The 22,008-nt window shown below is 53.2% G+C and overlaps 1 protein-coding gene across 1 annotated transcript in view; it reads right to left on the reverse strand.

The window, feature by feature from the left end:
* TBX4 (T-box transcription factor 4) overlaps window positions 1-19,265 on the reverse strand; it is a 39,992-nt gene extending 20,727 nt beyond the window's left edge. Inside the window, exons 1-4 of the mRNA XM_074160701.1 lie at window positions 19,254-19,265; window positions 14,256-14,414; window positions 13,196-13,290; window positions 1,049-1,168 (exon numbers count right to left, since the gene is read on the reverse strand). Coding sequence (XP_074016802.1) covers window positions 1,049-1,168; window positions 13,196-13,290; window positions 14,256-14,414; window positions 19,254-19,265 — 386 coding nt within the window. The remainder of the gene's footprint in view (window positions 1-1,048; window positions 1,169-13,195; window positions 13,291-14,255; window positions 14,415-19,253) is intronic.
* Window positions 19,266-22,008: the final 2,743 nt, after the last annotated feature.

Raw genomic sequence — 22,008 nt, forward strand, 5'->3', positions numbered from 1 at the left:
TAATGGTTAAAACACAAAGTGGCCTCCGTGCCACGGAGCCCTCAGTCCGCTCCTCTTGCCCAGCGGCACTCCAGGACAAAAGCGAGTGGAAAAGGGATTTTTTAAAACTAGAGCAGCCCTAATGTGCAAGTAAATTATTACAGTTTTATAGGATGTCACCAGGCTCACTCCCATTAAGATGACTACGAAGTTTTCCATTGCTGGTCTTTTCAGCAGACACCGGTCGGTGGAAGGGTTTGGGAAGAGCAGAGCGAATAGTCCCGGTGCCGGAGGCTGCCGGGCGCATTCGGGGTAAAAATCCAGAGGGAAAACAACACGCTTCCTTCATCAGAAAGCAAAAATCATTTCTGTCTCTTGGGTAAGCAACTTTGCTGTCAAAGGCCCAGGGAAGGGAAGAATGACAGAAGAGAAGGGAACTCCGGGGGAAGAATAAATTAAAAGAAAAAGACTCTAAACCGGTTCTGGCATCGGACTGCGACAGGGGGAATCGCTGCTCCCCTCGTCTGCCGGCTCAGCGTGGCTGAACCAGGGCTTTGAGTAAACCGCCCCGTGTTTTGCTTTAGAAGCAAAATATTACTAGAGAAGAAAGGAATTTAAAACTTTTCCCGACTCACATAGATACATAATTTTTAAGGCCCAAATGGACCATTAGATCATCTAGTCCAGCCTCTGGCATAATCCAGGCTGTGGCTTTACCCTCTTACACCTGCACGCGGCCAGACAACCTATGCTTGGCCTAAAGTATCTCCTCCGAGAAGACATCCAATCTCAAGCGCTTTGGGGATGGACAACCCACCACCTCCATCAGCAGTTTGTTCCAGCAGTTAATCACCCAGCCTGTTAAGAATATTTTATTTTATATTTGTCTGGTTTTAACTTCCAGCCATTGGCTCTTGTATCTATCACTGCTCCATGAAAGAGAGCTCCGGGGTGTTGGCACCCCTCCCGTGGGAAGGTATTTTTGTTGGTTTCTGAGTTTGCACAGCAAACCGTCGAGCCAACTGCAACTTTCTTATGGAAAAGGCGGCAAGCAGAACTGTTCTCTTACCATTTATTGTCACAGAATTTATACCGGTGGTCGTCAGCCGGGACGATGTCGATCAACAGGATGTACTTGGTCTTGGGGTTCATTCCAGTCACTTTAACCTTGTAACTAGGAAACATCCTCCTTAGGAAAAGCAAAGGGTTAACATGTCAGTGAGCAGCCTGGAGCAGCACTGGGACAGACAGAAGCTTGGAGCAGCACCCCAAAAGGCAGATCCACCATGTGATGAATTCACACTAGGACAAATGAGCTACAAAACATTATTGCTGCCTATACAACACCCGAATTAAACTCACCCTTTCCAGAGCACGGGCTGCACAGGGCTAGTGCAAAATGGGGCAAAAATGTGGGTGAGGGGGGTTTATGGGTCACTGTCAGGAAAAGGTGGGTGCAGAGAGGGAGATGGGGGATTCAACACATCCCTCCTTACGGGAGGCTCTGACAGGGAGCCCTCCCTACCCCAGGAGCCTCCGCATGGCTTCAAAGATGCAAATTTCTTGTTAACATGACTGTACATGAAAAGTCTTGAGATCTAGCTACACTTCAGCAGAAACAAAGCACATGTGGCCTTCTCATTCACACGCTCCCAACATCCATGACACCAGGTCCCACTGCATCATCTCCTAACACAGTAGCTGAACCTGTGTTCCCCGTCACAGACCGAAAACTGAGGACTGGCAAAGCCTGGGGGGACACTAAGGGTTAAACCCTGCAGACACCACTCCTCTGGCCTTCCTGAATTTCCCAAATTCACAGCATTTACAGCTAAACCTTTTTCCAGCACAGAGCACCACAAAGCTCCCCACTGAAAACGTACACGTCCCACTGATTTACCATTGACTTCAGCGGATGCGGAGCAAGAACACCAAATGGGCAACATCGCATAAACCAGTGTATTATTAAAGAACATTTTTATATCTCTTACATTTCTCAAGAATCTTTGCAATATTAGAGAATATTTTTTTATAAAGCTATGGCCGTGAAACCAGTATATTTGTGATCCAAAGGAGTTGGCCCTGATGGGTACGGGCACTGCCATGGGCTTCCCGAGCCCTCCAGACTGCAGCAGGAGCCAGGATTTGCAGGATGAGGCACTTTACATCCTCAGAGTAACCATTTTCTCCATCTTCCCACCCTCGTCCTCCTCATCCAGTGAAAAAAACCAAGTCAACCGGGCAAACTGGCCTTCAAGCAACCAGACGGAACAGAAAATTCTCCTTTCCACCAGCGTAAGGGGACAGAGGATGAGAATTGCCGCATCCTGGCTTCATTCTAATTACCCTAATTAATAAAGTCCCAAATTCTGATGTCGTTTCTCCATCGGACATCGAGGCCAATTTGCCCCCTGCCTTTATCCCTCCTTTCCCTGCACGTTGCCCCCTGCCCGGCCGCGCTGGCCCGGGTCTGCAGCACCATTTTGTCGCTGCTTGGGGAGAAGGCAACAAAATGGGCCCTGTTCAAAACCATTTCAATTGACTCTTTTACCCGCCCTGCATAAATTCCAGATGTTTACCATGTAATTAGCCGGGACTAAAAAGGGGTGGTTTACCAATGTCCGTATTTGATTTTCATTCATAAACTCTGCACTCCTCTTAACCTTGTCCTCCTACAGGTAAGCACCTGGATAAATACAGTAGGACATTTCAATTTGCGAATACACAGCCCAATTCACACGTTGAAAAAAATGGCATAAGGAATCCAATCTGAATGCCAAGATTTTTATTTTTTTTTAAATTAGGCCTTAAAATGACATTTGAAAATGAAACAAAAATGAGGAGGAATTGATTAAAAACCAGAAATGAGATGGATACTATTTGACAGTTACTGCGCCGTACCAGCCGAATGTCCTGCATCAGGGATTTTTATAACATCTAGCTTCTGAATTTCTTTTTTTTTTTTTCCTCAATCATTTCATTTACTGTAGCACATCCAAGCTGCTAAAGTAGCCGGACTGATATATTGTAAATGTTAAGTGCTTTTTTAATGGCATTTAAAATTAAGCTTCAGCATATGGACTTCATATAGCATGGACATGCCTGAGTTTATAATGTTCTTTAGTATAGCCCTCTAAAATAAATACAAAGAGCCAAAGTACTACTATAATATATACAGCTGAAATTCTTTAAGGATAACAAATGGGGACTCGCATCTGATTGAAGGTGTTGCTTAACTTGCAAACCGCTCGGTATCTTGCAGTGGTAGCATTGTACTCGCAGTCGACAGACCCAGCTACAACCAAGTTTGCCAACTCTCCGCATTCTTTTCCAGGAAAACACAGGGTAGATTTTAGTAATTTGGCTGTGCACGGACATTTCATCATTGTTATTAGCTGCTGCATTTTGGCCTTAAAAAAAAATAAAAAATATGCGACTAATGTGCTGTCCAGGGACTTGTCAGTTTAATTTTCTTAATGAAAACATATTTCTCAACCCCTTGGCAGAGACTCGTTTAGTAAATATCTCTTTGCAATACGATACAAACACGGATTGTGCGTTTCTGGTGGGAAGGCATGACAAACCTAAGAGCTGGGTCCAAGAAAATGCAGTCATAGAGTTTCAATTGAAAAAAAGAAAAAAAACAACAACAACAAAAAAAAGAGGCAAGAGAGAGCACCTAATATCATGTCCCGGCACTTATTAAATGTCCTTTTTGAAAGAGGGGAGCAGAAACCCACGACGGAGGCACCGGGCTGCACCAGCCCTGCCCGGGAGCGGGGCTGTGCCTACAGTGGGTCTATACAGCTCCCTGTCAGCCCTGGGAAAGGGCCAAAAACCTGCCTCCTTCCCCAAATTTACTCCAGGTCAATGGAGCTACTCACAGCCACGGGCTCCGCGCTCGGCAGTAGCTTTGCATAACCGGCCCCTCTGCCAAATCTCCGCAGGCAGGAGCTCTCGGGGCGGATGGGCGTCTCCGCAGAGGATGCTTCGCCCTGGCCAGCTCTCCCTGACAATAGCTTGCTTCATCATCTATCGCTCGGGGACCGGCAGCGGCAGAAGAATAACCCAGCACGGCAATAAAAACTTGCCAACATCTTGCCAAGCTCTGGGAAAGCTCAGCCTGGCTTTGGTGGGGGGTCTGAAGCAAGACCCAGGCGGCAGCCCCACATTTTACCCGCCCTCCTTCCCACCACCGAGCACAACTCCAGACCGTGTGAGAGCTTCGCTGCGCAGAAACCCGTTACAAAAATTGGGAATTTGGGCTTCCCAGGGAGTGTGTCCGACCAGGTGGCACCTGACCCTCAGCGACACCTCCCGCGCTGAAGGCGGCTGCGGCGGTGCCTGCAGGGAAGCTCAGTGAGGTTAAGCCCTGGGCACATCTGCAGCACAGGATAAACCAACTATTAGGTGAAGTTTAACCCACCAATAATAAGGAGATTAAAAGAGGCAATTCCTGGCCTCATCATCTTCTGTTCAGACCCAAAGCCTGGTTGGACACGCTGTCCTGGGGCTGCAGCAGATGCCCTGAACATGCAAATGCCGCTGCCAATCCAGGGTGGGGGGAGTCCAGGATCAGACCAATTTCTTCCTCTAAAGAGGAAGAAAAAGAGCTTTTTTTTTTTTTTTTTAAAGCCACACAAGGTGTGTGTCTAACCTGCCAGCACACATTAGGTGCAATGACTGCTCCCAGCTGACATGGGGCAGCCCCACAGCTCCCCTGCCCGCCCAGGGACCGGGGAACCCACGAGCCGGTGATGCCCGGGGGACACAGCACAAGCACCCAAGCATCAGCCCCGACAGCCTGTTCTTCTGCAAAACAGCCAGTAGACCTCAATTTTGGACACATTCAAAACCCACTTCTCCCTCTCTCCAGCTCAACCCAGTGAAGACAGGACCATCCAGACTCCTCAGGACCATCCTGATGGTCTCCTACGCCACTCAAAGCTCCCTGCTGGGTTTAGGGCCACTAGGCTCGTTTCGACCTCCCTCCCTGCACTGGCAGGGGCACGGTACTGCTGTGCGATGGCAGCAGCTCACACTGCCCTTCAGAGGGCAAAATTAAATCCGTTTTTACATTTACACAAGAAAACTGCCCTCAAAGAAAGCGATCACAGGAGGAAGGCTACGGTGCCTCACTCCTGAACAAGCAGGACGTCTGATACGGCATTAAAATACCACGGTCTGGCACCCGTTCGCTGGGGGCTGAGGTGCAGGGTGATGCCCTGGGGAGGGCAGAGGGGCTCTGGGGACGGCGGGCGGTGGGAACGGGGATGGCGTCGCTGGGGATTGTCACCGCACTGCCACAGTCCCGGCTAAGCCCTTCCCCACAGCCCTGTGCAGATGAAATGTAGCAAAACCAGTAAAAGCCAGGAAAATAAACAAGCAGCACAATTCTGTAGCCCTCCCAAGCTTCAAAGATGATGTGCGAGTGAATTATTTGTTCTGATAATAAAGTAGTCATTGCTTAGCTAAGTTTATGCTAGGCACATTTTATCTCTACATGATATTCACAAATTGTTTTAAAATGAACTGTTAGAATAAGCATCTCTTGTTTATTTATTTATTCTATTACTATCCAATCCCCTTAACCATGGAGCAGTTACTGACATGGAGCCAAAGTTTCTATTATGTTCAAACAAAGTTTAATTAATGTGTAATTGGTTGGTTGGATTTGGAAGAGAGCGATAAGAGGAAAGCTCTGCTTTCGTTTGGGACAGCAGTTCCCAGCCTTTCAGGCTCTCCAGGCTTGGCCACTTCATGGGCATCTTGTGTTTTAATCCCCATGCGAACAGGCCTGGTTGGTCCTGGAGAGCTGGGCGGCTGCAAGGTTCCCAGGTCCAATAAAGTCTGATTTTTTGGGCAGGGGACAGCAATCCAATACAGCCAGAAAAGCCCAGAGCATCAGAGCTGATCAAAGAGCTCAAAGCATTCGTCTGAGCACCGACTGCCCCACACCACGCTACACGCTGGGACCTGTGTGTCTCACGGACACTGGCTCATGCCGTGGTATTGCTGGGTGACGAGGTGGCATCTGCAAACCCTTCATCACCACCCTCCTGCTCACAAGGATTGATCTAACCCTCCTTGCTTAGATGCAAACATTTCTGATGCTCCTACTGACGCATTAGCTGGGAAGGGGTTTCTCTGCCCAGCACGTGGTAAGCAGGGAAGCCATAGGGAACTCAACTGGTATTTCCATAGAGGAAACTGCATGGAAACAAGACACCCGAGTCCTGTTGGAACAACCCAAGTCATGAGTCATGTCCTTACCAAAGGCTGTCAGTGCTCTCTGAAGCCCATGGGAATGTGTAGACTGGTGCTCATTGCATCTCCCTGTGGTGTGGATGGTGTCCTTTCAGGGGGTAAAAATGTCCCACAGCTCAGCAGCTGAAGTTCTATTTTCAAAAGGAGTTTCCATAAGATAAAGAGATCCAAAGACAGTGATTTTACGGTGGTCAAGTAAAGCAACGACTGGATTTTCAGAAGTTTCTATATGGTGCTGTCTGGAAAGGTGATGTTTACGGCATATCAGCTTGTGAAAGGATCAGAAAACCAAGAAATCACTCAACATTTTGGCTAACAAGCCATAACATGGCTGAAAGACCACCTCCTCAGAAGCTGCTGGGCATGCCAAGATGCCTCCAGCGATGTTTCAAAGCACCAAGGCAGATGACATGCTTTCATCCCAAATAATGACTAATGCGGCCCCAAATTCTTCTTGAGAATTAGCCATGGCTGCCTAAGGATGCTTCTCCTCGTCTTCATTGTTAGGAGGAAAAGGAATGGTGTGCAAAGGCTTCAAGAACCACGTTTCCATTCTGATGACCTTTCTGCTTTTTTTTCTAATTTCCCTTCTTTTGACAAGTATTCCTTCCACTGACTTAACGCATCTTTAAAAATAATATTCTCCGGGGCAGATTAAAACAAATTTGGGGATGTCAGCTGTTTCTTTTAGCCTTTTAAATGGCATTTCCTTTTTGATAGATTCTTGCTTTCAGAAAATACTTTAAAGAGATCAAAGACTTTTTCAACAGGGTCCCATTTTCCCAGTGTATCCTAACCCTCAGTCCCTTATTTCTCTTATCACCCACGCCACTCCGCTATGACGCTCTGTATACAAAGTAAGAGCAGTTAACTTTGAAGTGCTGGATTAGCCCATGCCAGATCCTTGCCTCAGAATAACAAACAATACAGGTTCAACAGGAGTTCTCATCAGTAGTTCATTTTTCAGCCCCAAATTCACTGTCACTAACACAAGCAACATTGAACTCTCAGTCTATGGACAGATAGGAGAGATTTATCTGGTGGCAGGACCATGACCTAGTGATGAGAAGGTCAGACAGTTAAGGGATTTTTATATTTTGGAATGGTGAGGTTGTATTTTTTTTCTTTTGGCTAGCGCATCTAATTTTTAAATATAACATTGTTTCTCACATACTTGAGAACTTGGTTAGCTGGATGGCTGCTTTCATGGTCTAGAAACATTTCCTCTCTTTGCCCCATGGTAACTTGAAACACGGGCAGGCTTCTTGCCGTGGGATGTTTCTCTGGTGCTTTCATTTTGCCGTAGCCAAAGTTGAGCAGAAAAGGTCCCAACGTGCCGGAGGATGGGAGAGGTCGGTGCCAGCAGCCTCCGGTGGCACCAGCGGCACAGCACAAAGGTGCTTTGGAGAGAAGCTGTGCAAGAGCATGGCCAACGACCCGGCGCTGCAACATTTCAGGGCAGGTTTGCTCCCTCCATGGTGCAGTCCTTCCAGTTGCGTGGGCTCCACGGGGGCTTTCGGAAGAGCCATCAGCAGCCTTGCCATCGGTGGCAGGCCATGTGCCGGCTCATCGGTGCAGAGCAGGAGATGATCCACAGCCCCAGTGCCTGGGAGCCTTCGATGCAAAGGCAGAGCGATGGCGGGGATCTTCCCCAACTGGTTTGGGCTTGCCAAACCCTTCCTTGCAACCCTGGCCAGCACTGCTGCAGCTCCAGCCTAAGGACGAGCAGGGAAAGCTTTGGGAACACCCTTAACCGTGAGCATCCCATGTCTTCAACAAACTCAAAGCAAGGATTTTTTGCTTGAAGAGAGAAGAGTATTAAAAACTAAAATCCCATCCCTGCCCTGCTCAGCGTGCAGGAGCTCTGTCTTCCTTGCCAAAGCTGTTGACATCTACAGCAGCGCGGCCAAGAGCCATTGGAGTTTGCTCCTGCTCCTTTCTCTAAAAGCAGGCGTTTGCCCTAACAGGGTAATTCCAGGACCCCGAATTTAGGACTAAGCAGATCAAACATTCCTTAAATATCTACTTTATATCCAAGTTTTAAATTGATGGCTCACATTCCATCGCTGATCTCGGATATTAAGGTTTGCTTTTGGATCAAAAACCTTCAGCAGAGATTCTTGTAACTGCCTCAAAAGATTCTGGACAAATATTTCCCTTTAATTGTAATGAGAACTGGGCATCCATATGCCCTACAGAGCCATGGAAAATTTAACTTTTAAAGGATTATTCACAGAGGAAAGCTGCACCAGCTTAGCCAAAGCATTTATACTTCTTCAGACCTTGATGTCCTAAAAACTAGTTTTATTTTGGTTTACTAAAGTTGATTAGGAACAGATTTTTTTAAACTGAAATAAGCCACTTTTAAAATGAAACTTGAACATCTAAAGGGGGTTCGCGTCTTTTCCACACATGCAAGCTGCTTTATTGATTTTTTTTCCTGTGCAATATTTTCCTACATATGCCTCTTAAAACCTGCTACCATAAAGACTGAAGCTATCTTTGTACCTGTGCACATCCTGCACTCCAGCCAAAACTCAATTTCAGTATCCCAAGCCTCCTGTTCCCATCACCGGGATGGTTGTGCTACCATAGGGGAATTACATAGTATTTTCTCTTCAGTAACTGTTCACAAAAATGAGACCAGACATCCTGTGACCTAGTCTTTTTTTTAGGGATAAGCCATAAGCTGCATCAAATTGTTTGTCCCTGGCAACATCTGGAGGGAAACTGCAATTCTGCAAAGACTGGCACCTTGGAAAATACTAGGGAACAACTAGAGCTAAATAAAAACTAACAGAAAGAAAGAAATCGTGAGCCAGGAAAACTATGAATGCAAAGATTAACTTCCTGCAGAAATAAAGTCTGGAAGACGAGATTTCACAAAGAATTATGAGAGACAAAGCAGGGTTTGCCGCGAGGTTAAAAAAAAATAATAATACAATTGTTCAGCGGAATAATAGCACATAAGAGGAGACTGGAAAGCAAGATTGTAATGAAGTTCCTCGTTTGCTTTCTGCTTTACCCACCCCTCGCACAACTCCATCACCACGGAATGCCCAGACTCCGGCAGGAAAGGTGTGCGCCGCGCAGAGCCCGACCTGGGATTCAGATGTACATCTGCACCTCCACCCTCTAATATACCCTGTCTCTTTTATTACCACCGATATTGATTTTATTAATTTGATTTAATAGGACCTCATCGCCTGGAAAATGCTTCTTGGTTTTTTTTTTTCTTTTCTTGGTTTTTGATTATTTTTATTTTTTTTTTAATAAATGGGAGGTTTTGTGAACAATTATAGTCGTATTTACAAACACAGGCACGCACAGCTCCACGGGGGTGCTGGGCTCATGCCCCGGGAAGGCAACGCTGGGACCGGGGGCGGCCGCATCCGCCGCGCCGGGGCTCGGCGGTGGGAGGCTGCCGGGGACACCGAGCCGGGCTGGCGGCCACCCCAATAACGGGGTTTCATCTGCAAACGGTGGCAGGGTCCGAGCTCACGCTGCTTTCCCAAAAAGCTGCTCTGCACAACGCCACCGGCGTTTTCTTCCCGTTCCCCGCCGGTTCGGGTACCGACAGCTCCAGGCAACGGCAAAGAGCGGGCAATTTTTGCACCGCGTATAACTCAGGCTTTAAAACCCAGCAAGGGAAAATCCTCTGGAGTAGAAATTCCTAATTAGAACAAACCTCAAATCGGAGGAACAAGAAAAGGTTCTGATTTATGGAGCCCAGCGTCCCATCCTCTGGGCGCTGCGATGGGCAGGATTTTATGTCTGAAGGAGGCGAGCGGTTTTATGCAAAGTTCAGGGAACTTTGCTAACATAAACTTTTTATCTTTTGATGATCCTTTTAATATAAAATAATCTCTTTTTTTTTTTTTCCCTCCCACAATGAAGCAGTCGAACATTAAAAAGATAGCGAGTGCATTTTAAAGATGTTTCCACTTTATAAATCAAGCTTTCTTGGCAACAACATGATTTCTATTTCAATGCTGAGCTTGCTGTGTTCTCCTAATGTCTCCTACAGATCAGTCCTAAGAGGGAGTAATAATCCCCCAAAGTAATTCTCAGCCCTAAATTCTCGATAATTTATAGTTGGCTCGTTCTGTGGAGCTCTACAAAGAATGAAACAAATGACTCCCCCGCTCCCCCCCCATTAAGTTATCAATATTTGCCTTGTTTATACAAAAAGGCTATTTTACACCATTGCCATGGAATTAACGCTTCCGCTGAGCTTTACATTTCCTCTCCATTGAGTGAACTTGTCATTAAAGTCACTTTTTTTTTTTTGTTGTTTGAAATTTAAAAATCAGACTTCGGTTTCTTTTCGTTTGTGCCCCTTGAGGTCAGACAGACCGACATTTAAGTGATTTCAACTAACTGCATTCAGGGGCATCTCTGTGCCTGCTGGGAGGGGGATTAGAGTCCTAATTAGTGCCTACAATTAGCCGTTTTCCCTCTTTTTTTCCCCCCCGCTCTAAATGCAAGTGCATACGAATCTCCATTAACCATCTTTTTTTTTTTTTTTTTTTTTTTTTTTTTTTAATTGGGTCAAGAGGAGGTTTATTATTGCTACTCCTTATTTAAATAGCTCGGGCAAAATAAAATCTGCATGAAGTACTAATTTTCATTTCGTCATTCGCATAACGGTTACGGCACAGTCTTGCTTTGGGGCTGCCCTGGTCTCAGCACGGACACGAGTGGCTCAGCCTGACTCTCGCTGCGAACCGAGAGACTTGAGCGAGCGCGGGATTTAAGCCGCTCGATTATCCCTGCCGCCCTCATGCTAATTATTTCGTGCATTTTTTTGCTGTCGGTGCTGCTGGAGATCCCGGCCCGGGACAGGGCGGGAGGGAGCTGGCAGCATCCACATCCCCCCCCCCCCCCGGCCGGCAGCGCGGTGGGCTGCGCTCCCGCGGAACGGGCTGCGGGGCTGGGGAGCCTTTGGAGTCACTGCTAACACTGATGAAAATGTTGCCCTTTATTTTGACACCATTTGCAGCTGGACGCAGAGAAAAGAAATGACATGACTGTTGTGTTTCACCAGCATTTCAGCCATTTCTTTTTTTTTTTTCTTTCTTTTTTTTTTTTTTTAATTAAAAGCTATTTATATATATAAAAAACAAGCTCTTGGCTTGCTGGCCGCTGCACTCATTTTCACAAACGGAGAATTTGGCTCGATAACTTCAAAAAACAAAGTTTTGTACATCTTGGGGTCAATCCCCCCCATCCCCTCAGCCCTACCCCCGTGCTCCTGAGAGGTGACTACGTGTGCACTGCCAGCTCCACCGCACAAAGAATGCGGGTCTGAGCCCTATACATATGGATTTGTTTAAACAATCCACCTTAAGACTTACAAAGAGATAACATGCACATTTGGGATGCTTAGGGTCTAGAATTTGGTAAAGATATTCCACGTCCCGCACAGACACACTCAGATACTATAAATTAAGGGTGAAATATCTGAGGTCTTGATCCCCTAGTCTGAGCTGACTTAGGTAGCAGACCCATCAAAATGAATCCGGCTCCTCACATCAGCAGACGCTACAGAACAAGCCCTAAGATTTCACACACCGAAATGTAGTGTGATAAGGCCAGAGTTACCTGCGCAATCACTTCATAAACAGGCCAAATAATAGCAAAACAAATTGAAGCTCCCCGGCACATACACCCCCTCTCCAGGGGGACTAATGGGAATATCTCGGTTATTAGGGTAAAGCTGACCAGCTGCTGCAGAGAGCAGCGCTGCCGGGGACGGGGGAAAGGAGAGAGGGAAACCGCTCATCGCTCCCCAAATCCAGAGCCAGGGATTAGGGTTTGGGTCTCACAGTGTGAGCAGCAAACAGTGGAGAAAAGATACACACACACCCCCAAGCCCCCCAGCTCTCCTGCACGAAGGATCAGGAACCGCAGGGAAGAAATATTGCGCAGATATTGTGGGATATTTTTTTTTTTCCTGCTTGCTCCCCATTATTTTGAGTGTTCTCCTCCCCAGCTCTCTAGCATGGTGTAAAATCGGCAATCGCAGGGCATGGCAGAATCACACAGCTCTGTTAAAATTAAACGGATTTTAATCCCCAAGCCTGGTAATTTTTCTTTTCCAGCACCAGCGACGCAAGCCCACTGCCGCAGAAGCCAAGGACAGCTATTTCGGTGCCCACAGTGGGAGCTGGCTAGTTTTGGTGGGAACTGGCTGATCCCCGAGGCTGGTGACGGTCTAAGGTTTCATTCTGATGGTTAATTTTCTGCCATTAATTCTGTCATCTCCCACCTGAGCCGCCCGGGTGGGGAGGGAGACCTGAGCAGGCGCAGGGATGGGTTCCCCAGGGAAGCAAAGCCTCTGTGAACTGCTGGGCTCCCTCCCACCCGGGCCTGGCTGTGCACGCTGAGGGGACTCCGATTTGGTAAAAATCATTGCTTGTTTCCAAGGAAAGGCAGACTTTTTCCCCCCACACACACACCTAACAGGATAAAAGCGGTACCTGTCTCTCTTTCAGTTTTGAGATGAAAAGCATAGCCTAAGCCTTCGTATTGCGAAAACTTTGGGGCAAAGCATCCCCGCACAGGTCTTAGTGCGCTGTGTAGAAAAGGGGAGTGGGGTTTGTTTTGGGGAAAAAAAAAAAAAAAAAAAAAAAAAAGAGTAGAGCCACGATCATACTAATATCTTAAAAATAAATAAATAAATAAAATGAAGAATTACCGAAGAGAATTGGAACTAAATGTAGCAAACGACTCCACAACACTTTCTTGCACCCACAATCTCCTCGCCACACTTAAACACATGCACAGTTTACACCCAAAAAAATTATCTTAATGAAATCTGCAATCACAGTAACAGTTTTTTTTAAATGCCACTGATTGTAGTAACCCTGCGAAACCCAGTCTCGGCGAACAGGGACATTTCACACGGATCAGAAGCAATAGATATTTGCAGGGAATTTTCACTAACCTGCCTGCTTTGGTTATTATCATTTCCGTGCCAGCTTCATGAAATTTCTTCCATAGCTCCTTCTCATGGAGATAGACTTTGATATTTTCTATTGTCTGGAAAAATAAAGATAATGAGAACAGCAAGAAATAACTGAGGAAAACCTAGGAGAGGGGCTGGGAAGGGCCTCGGGAAGAGCAGTGGGGCTCGGTGGCTGTGCCGCAGCCGAGGCGCCGGGCAAAGCCACCCCGGCCTCGGTCCTGCCTGTGCGGGAGGAGGATGGAGTCCCAAAAATTCCACTGCCCTTTGCCAAAAATAAGAGAAACAAACTGAGGCTGGTTTTAATTGCAGACTTTCACATCCAGGAGCGACACTGCGGCCAAAGGGGTTTTTTTTTTCCTTTTTTTTTTTCTTTTTTTTTTTTTTTTTGGTAGGGGTTTCCGTGTCCCGATGGAACAGAAGAGCTCCGCTGTCGCCCTGGGCCTCCCAAAAATCGGGGCCAGGAGCATCCGCGGGGACACCCGGATCCGCTGAGCAATGCGTGCGTCCAGGGCCGCGGTTTCTGCGCGGCCCCGTTCCTTTCCGCGGGATGCCCGGGGCAACGCGGAGGCGCCAGCCGGGCGCGGGGGTCGAAGGCAGAGAAGCCGCGATGCGCCGAGAGGCCGCGGGCCGTCCGGCGTTTTATTTAGCGGGGAAAACAAAACAAAACAAAATAAAATCAAAACAAAATAAACCCCACAAACAACGAAACCCACCGCCGGGCCGGATCCTGCTCGGGAAGCGCGGCCGCGGCTCCGCGGCCCGACGGGCCCCGACGGCCACGGCGCTCGGGCTGGCCCTTACCGACCTTCCGCACCGGGCGGCGGGCGCGGGGCAGCCTGCTTTGCACGGGGAAAAAATAAAAAAAAAAAATAAAGAAAACTAAAGAAAAATGTTATTTCCTCGCAATTCCCCCCCAAGTCGCGGCCGAGGGAGATGCGCGGTCGCGGAAAGCCCGACTCCCGCGCCGCCACCCGCGCTCCGGGCCGGGCTGGCGGGGAAGGAGAGGGACCGAGCCGTCGGGCAGGACGCGGGGCCGTACCTGCTCGGGGTCGGGGAGCTGCGGGCTGCTGAGCGGCGTGCTGCTCCCCCCGGCTACGCCGAGGACGGGGGAGCCGGCGGAGGAGTCCGCATGGCCGGGCGCGGGGGCTGTTGGAAACCCTTCCTCGGTTTCAGACAGGCTTTTCTCCTGGAGCATTTCCTTGGGGGGCAGAGAAGCGCACCGTTAGCTCGCAGCACTGGGGGCCACGTCCACCCCCCACTCCCTCCCTTCCCCAGCCCCTGCCACGGCCACCTGCGGGGTCAAGGCCTTCCCGGCTCGGCCCGCGGTCCTTTTTCAGGCGGCGGCACTCGGCGAGACTGGGACGTGACACCCCCGGCCCCGGGGGAAAGCCGCTGTGCCCGGGAGAGCCAGGCCGGGCCCGCCTGCCCCCCCCCGGGGGAGCCGCCCACGCGTGGCTGTGCTCCCGCTTGAGGCCCGAACGGCTCATCTCAGATGTGGCCGCAGCCCCCCCAGCCCCGACCCTTTCTCCTCTCCCCCCGCTCCGCACCGGCTTTTTGCCACCGTGCGGGGCCGGTACCCGTCGGGGAGGGCAGCCCGGCCCGGCCGGTCGCTCTGCCCCGTCCCGTCGGGGCTGCGGGGGGCTCCGCGACGGCGGTCGGGGCCGCGGCGAAGCTCTGCGGCGGAGCCGGGCGGCGTAAAGCGGCGGAGTGCTGGGCTCCGAGATAAAAGGGCCCCTCTTAAACTTGGACGGAGACTGGGAAAAGCCAATAAAGATAAGGACTGACAGCTCCGCCGGGGCTGCCGCGCATCAACTCCGACTTTTACAGCGCGGAGGGAAGCGGCCGTCCGCCCCGCTCCCCGCTCGACGGACGGACGGACGGGCAGCCCCGGCGCGGGGGAGGCTGCGGGGTCCCGGCCCCGGAGATCAAAACCGGCGAAACGCTGAAGGCAGCCGCGGGCCTCGACGGAGCGCTCCTCTCCCCCGGTCCCGGTCCTCTGCCCGGGGCGGCGGAGGAGGAGGAGAGCGGGGCTGAGACCCCCAGCTCCAGCCGCAGCAGAGCTCCAGGGAGAGCTCCACGAATTCCCGTGCGCAGCCGCACCGTACGCGCCGCGGTCCCCCGGGCGGGAGACGGGACGGGGCATCCCCAGCCCGGGCGAGGCGCGGAGGTTGCCGGTGCTCAACCCGTACCGCGGGGCCGGCTGACCCGGGGGAGCGCAGGTGGGAGGCGGCCGTGGCGACCCCCGAGGGGCCGGCTGCTGCCCGCGGACAGGGACCCCGGTGCTCCCGGGAACGGAGCCGGGTCGCGGGCCGGGGAAGCAGCGGGGCAGGCGACGGCGGCCGCCTCGGCACAGGCCGGGGGCTCCGCGGGCTGCAGGGAGCCCCGCACCCGCGGACCCCCCCGCTCCCTCCCGTCCTTCCCTCCGCACCCCGGGAACTCACACGGCCGGCCGGGGGGCAGGAGGCGCAGCGGGGGGCTCCGGGCTTCGCCTGGGGGCGGCTGCGGCATGAAGGGCATCCGCGGGGCAGCGCGGCGGCTGCGCGGGGCGCTCAGGCCGGGCGCGGCTCCGCGGCCCCCGATGGCAGCGGCGTGCGGGGCATCCCCCGCTGCGCGGATTCACTTTCCCTTGATCTCGGCGGAAAATGTTCCATAAAGATCCAGTTTGGGGCCTTTCGACTCCCTCCCTCTTTGTCTCCCCCCTCCCTTTTCCCTTCCCCTCCTGTTGCTGACGTTGCCGCTGTCAATCACGTCCCCACAGACCGGCTCTGGCCCGCTCCGCCCGGCCCGGACCGCTCGGCCCGGCCCCGGCCCCGCGCCCGCCCGACGGCCCGCACCGGGGGGCACCGGCCGGGGGCAGCGACTGCCCGGCCTCCGCGCACCGGGCCCCGCCGCGGCCTTCCCCGGCCTGCCCGGCCTGCCTCGGCGCTGCGCCGGGCCTGGCGGCGAGCGAAGCCGCTCGCTGCTCGGGGGGGAGCTCTATAGGGGGGGACACCCCCGGCCCCACCGCCCCCTTCCAGCCCCGATGGTCCCGGCGCTCCCCGCTGCCCGCCGGGGAGCCAGGCCGGGCTGGGGGCTGCAGCGGGGGCAGCGGGGCCGCGGAGGGCACAGGCCGCGCTGGAAGGACGCTTGGCTCTGCGGGCCAGGCCGTGCGGGGCGGTAGGACCCCGCGGCAGCAGTCGGGGGCCGCCCGGGAGAGGCGACGGGGAAGGCCCAGGCCCGGGAGGGGGTCTCGCTCCGGGAGGGGTCCACAACCTCCGGCGGCTTCCCCGGCCCTGCTGCACCGGCAGCCAAACTGCCAGTGAACCGCCGGCCTGCGCCGGTCTTCGGGTGCGGGTCTCCTCGAGAGCCCGTGGAGGGGGACAGGGCTCCTCGTCCTCCCCCAGTCGCGACAGAAAGCCCCGGGCCTTGCCCCAGAGCGGGCAGGACCGGGGCGGCCGCAGACAAAGCGGCGGCGAGGTCGGGCCACCGGGGCCGCCCCGAGGTGAGCGTGGCGAGGGGAGAGGAGCTCCCGGCCCCGCACACCCCCGGGCAGGAGCCCCCGCACCCTCCGGCCACGGGCACCGCCTGCCAAGCCAAGCCAAACCCCCAAATCAGGCAGGGAACCCCCTCGGAAGAGTCCCCGAGAGCTGTCGCGACTGAACAGGCCACTTCAGCTCTGCTGTCGCGATTACGCTTACCCCGCACCCCCCACACCCCCGCCTTTTCGCTGAGCGGCCCCTCGCACCCACCGCCGGTCGAAACGCCCCGCAGCTCTGCCTATCGCGACAGCCCCGCTGCTGCGCGCCACCCTGTATCGCGACAGCCCTGCCTGCTTCTGCCCCGCTTCGCGCCCCTACGGCGGGCTGCGCCCCGCTCCGCGCCCGCGGGAAGGGTGGCAGGAGGGAGCCGCTTACCCGAGGCGGCCGGTGCCGGGCGGGGGTGGCGGTGCCGCTCGCCTCCCGCAGCCCCGGGCTCACAGGGACACCGCCATGAGCCGGCGGGGCTTCACGGGGCAGGATTTTTATCGGGGTTTTCTTGAAAGTGAATTTAAACCCAAACTCACTCCCACCGTCACGTGGTGCCGAAATTGGGAACAGGAGCAGAATAAAAAAGTAAACTGGGGTCAACCTCTTAATGAACCTTTTCCCCACTCCTACCAAAAAAAAAGAAAAAAAAAAAAAAAAAAGAAAAAGAGGAAAAAAAAAAAAAAAAAAAGGTCCTGGCGGGCTGGGGGATGCGAGCGAGGGAGCGGCGAGCAATTCCCGCAGGAGCCGGCGGGCCGGGACCGGGGGCAGGTGAGACCGGGCCGGCGGCGGCCCCCGACGTGCGCCTGCGTGGCCGGGGCGAGGGGGGACCCGCGCCCGTCCTGCCCCCGCACAGACGGAGCGGGGGCTGAGGAGGGCCGGGGGGTGAGGAGCCGTCCCGGCAGGGCCGCGGTGGGAGCGGGAAGGCTCCACTCGGTTCGGGGGTCCCGGAGCGCGGCTCCCCGCCGCTGACCCGCTGCGGGGCCGCAGCTACCTCTGAACCACGGGCCGGCCCCGTACTCCGACCCCACGGCCGCGGGAAGGGAGAGGGCGCGCAGAGCCGCTGAGGGTGCGCGCAGTATCCCGCTTGGACCGCTCTGTCCCGCTGCCGGTTCCCACCTGCGGGCCGGGCTCTTCCCGCAGGCTGCGGGGCCTGGGGCGGCCGCCGAGGGCCGGGCTCCACAGCAAGGTGAATTTTTGTGTTTACTCTGCGTCCGGTGCCGGTGGCTCGGCTTTGTTTGGGTGAGTCTCCCTCCACCCCTTCCTCCCGCAGCCGCGGACAGTGAAAATCACGGACGCTGCCTGCGCTTCCCTACGGTAAATGGATTTTTTCCTCCCCTTGAAAGAAAAGAAAAAAAAAAAAAAAAAAAAAAGGCGGAGGGGGCGATCCCCAGGTGGAGAGGATTTAACTAAAGCGAAGCCAAAGCCTTCCCCTCCTCCCGCCAACCCTTAGCCCTCCCCGTCGGTGCGGCGATGTCGGGCCCGTTCCATGCCGTGCGACCCCGGTTGAGGCTGTCCCCGCTCGGCGAGGCGGCGGGGTCGGTGTCGGTGGAGCTCGGCCAGGGCTGGGGGGACACCGCGACCGGTTTCATCATCCCCCGGCCGGGGGGGCCGGGGCCGACGCCGCGGGGCGAAAGCCTCCCCGCCGGACGGAACTCCCCGGCTGCGGCAGCGCCGTGCGTTTCCCGGAGGCTCCGGCAATTCACGGCGAGGCTCGAAACCAGCCCGACTGTCATCACCCGGCAGATAAACGGCCGGATCCCCGACGGCAGGGTGGCTCCTATTCACGGCTCATCATCGCCGAGTGAAAGGAGCAGGCAGGGGGAGGATAAGCCCCGCTTTCAGGGACCGGCGCTCCAAACCACTCATCACTGTCACCGAGTTCGCTCATGCCTTGGCCCAAAACACCGGCGATTAATAAAAGTTTACTGTCGCTTTTCTCCAATAATTACACTCAGTCCGCGGGCCGGGAAAAACCGAGCGGGCTCCGAGCCGCGCGTTACCTGCGGGGATGCTCCACCGCTTTTCCAGCCGCGGCGGCCAGCGCCGCTCCCTTTGGCTCTCTCCTCTTCCCTCCCGCCCCCCGCGCAAGAAAATCTGCTTCTCTCCCCCCCAAGAAAACCTGCCAGCCACGACGGAGGCGAGGGGAGAAGCGAGCCCCGAGCCCGCACCCCGTACCCGGCGGCCCCGACGGCGACTCGGCTCGGCGCCCCCGTTTCCACGGGGCCCGCTCCGGTCCCCGCTCCCGTGAAGTCAGGACCGAGCCTCGGCCGCATGGGTTGGCATAGATTTATTGGCTTGAGCGGAAACTCACCGGTTTACACTGCCGAGGAGGGTTTGAATGGAGGAGGACTGAGAAAAAGTTGCCGAATTTGGCCAGTAATAAGGCTGGAAGAATGGAGTGCTAATACTGAATTATGCATGTACTGGGGAGGAATTACACAGCATCGGACTCGGGCTTCTAAACAGGGACAGTGCCAAATTTCTAATAACTGTGTAATATGCTTATTTATACCATACAAGGACTTACAAACCTCATTGTGCATAGCAGCTGGGTCATATTTCTTTACCCTTCCATTCCTCAGGCTCTTTTGCCAAGACACTGGTACCAAACACTTCTAGGCTGAAAGGAAAACACAAAATTAAATTGCAAAGAAACGATGACAGGAAGCATGGGTAAGATACGGGCTGACATGTGGCCCTTTAATCTTAAGCATCTGACTAAAATAGATGCACTAAGGGGGTATTGAAAATATGCACGGCTTTAAATGCAAGTGGTCCTCTGCTTCTAAATCATTCGGCCAAATTATCCGCGTGTATTTGCCTGACCTGGGCACGTCTGCAGGCTCCAAGGCTTTGTTTTAGACGATTAAGTAAATATTTTAACGAATGTTTTAAAACGTTGTAAACTAATGTGTTCCTCAGTCTCGCACCAGGCTCCACTGAAACTGGCTAAATCAAACGAACAACGATATTCTGATTTGTTTCCAAATATTTGGGGGGATTATTTGATAATTTTGTCCCTGTTTGCCCAGTGTACTTACCCCTCGCAATTTCAAGCAAAGCTGCGTAGGATGCAAACAGGCATTGTTCACTATGTAACCAGTAATAATTAAACTGTGAACGAATATTCACGTATCTAGACATTTTTTAAAAGCTTAAGAATTTTACAAATAAAAGCAAGCAATCGTGGAATTGTTTTAATTTTTAAAACTAACACTAATTTCATCTAAATGCTCTGGATTTTTATTTCTGAATATGCTGACTTACTATTTTTCAAAGTCGCATCTAAAAAAAGAACTTTTCAAGTCCATTGCACATTCTGTACAGAAGAAACTTTACCGTGAGCTCGGCAACACTCTGTATAAGAACAAATAGTCCAGAGATCACTGCCCTGGTGAACGTCAGACTGAGATAGTCCCCAATGGTCTTTCCTAGCCAAAGGTTTGATTTAACTTATATATATATATATATATGTAAAAAATCGCTCCATCTGCTTTGCAATTACTTTTTTTGGTTTTTGATGAAAAAAGCCCTAAAGCTACAGCAGGCTGGAGCATGGGAGCAGGCAAACGGGGCCACACCAAACCGGGAAATAATGGTTTAAAAAATAAAAGCGGAACAATGCCCAGTGCTCGGAGCGTTGTGATTTTTCTGCAGCTCCGCTCTGCTGCCTGCACCACGCCAAAATGGTGACAGGGTCTGAGCAGGCCCTGCCATCTCCGCTCCACACACGGCAGCTGCCATTTACAGCAGGTCAGTGGGTCAGCGTCTCTGGTCGCTGGTTAGATGTGCCGTGGTCACCAGCACGGCCGGGTAACCTTGGCCAAGGCCCCAAGGAGAGCCCAGGAGAGAAGGGACTCGGGCAGCGGCGTGGGTCAGGGTGGCAGCTCTGTGTGCACGGAGAGCGAAGAGCAGCCCCAGGGCAGGTCAGCATCCCGTGGACCTTGGTGGAGCGGGAGGAGGATGCATGGAACCTCCTGGGTAAGCTGCTCCGGAGCACATGGAGCAAAAATGAGACGCACATAAATCCACCAAGTGACAACACTGCAAGTCACTTCTCACAAGGCAGGAAGAAAAGAGGAGAGGCTTGTCTCAGAAGCCTTGCATCAGAGCAAGAAACTGCCTTAAGGTATTGCAAAACCAGCCCAGTGCAGTCAGAACAACGCGCTGTGGCTCTGCACGGCATGCTTGGCATCATCCACCCGTCACTGTGCAGGGAATGAGGGGCTCAGGGCGAGTCCTGCCCAAAGTGATTATTTAATTTGTGCTGGGGAGGAAGTCACTGCTATGGGAAATGGCTGTTCTCTAGGGTGAAGAGGAAAATGACGGTCTGGGTGAGAAATTCCCAGCGGGAGGGATGAAGGCAGCCAGCTGCCAGCACTGTCTCTGCCCTGGAGGTGGGTGCAGACCCTGTCTGGGTCCCTGATGTGGCACAGCGAGCTGCTCTGTGGTGGCAACCAGGGCTGGTCAGGTTAAACAGTCACATTTAAAGGTTACATCCCGATGTGGACCCTCGCTTCTGTGACAGACCCCACTGAACAACAGCCCGAGCAAGGCAGCACAGCAGCACGTGAGTGTGTGCCAGTAGTGCCTGGTAAGCACCGCTGTGCTTTGGGACGGAGGCTGCAGCCCACGCTCCTGCTGTTTACCTTAGTGTCCCCGTTGCTATTTAGGCACAAGCATCATCTCAGCTATCGGCAAAGCCACCACCTCCCAGGCCGACGCACGCAAACCCTCGCTCCCCGCCAGAGCCGGCAGCTCTTCTTGGCCAGTCCCTTTCCACCATGGTGCTGCCTGGAGGGAAACCTCCTCCTTCTCCCTGGGCTGGGGCCAGACCCTGCAGCACAGCAGTGGGGTGAAGCAGGGCTCGGCATTGTAGCTACAGGTGGGGGGACACCCCCTCTTTCAGGCTCAAGGGAAACACTAAGCCAGGAGTAAATGGGGACCCTGGGGATTTAAACACTTGCCAGATGCCTACAATAGCCGTGTATCACGCTCCTGGGGGGGTCAGTCCTGTACCGGGTCCTTGCTAAATCACCCAGATTTAAGGGGCGTGAGGCTTTTGGGGTGATTTTAAAGCTGTGATTTAAAAGGGTGGAAGGGAGCGGTGAGCGGCGCAAGAAGCCGGCCTCCGAGCGTAGGGGCTCACAGGCCGGAGCGGAGAGGCACAAACATGCATCCGGATGTGGAGCTGCCGGCAAGGAGGCAGCCAGACGGGATGGAGAAAGGCGAGGTGAGAGGATGAGGGTGGGGAGGAAGGGAGCTGCGCCGGGGTCTGGGGGGCAG

This window comes from Numenius arquata, chromosome 18 (genome assembly GCF_964106895.1).
Source record: "Numenius arquata chromosome 18, bNumArq3.hap1.1, whole genome shotgun sequence".
In the NCBI taxonomy this organism is placed as follows: Eukaryota; Metazoa; Chordata; class Aves; order Charadriiformes; family Scolopacidae; genus Numenius; species Numenius arquata.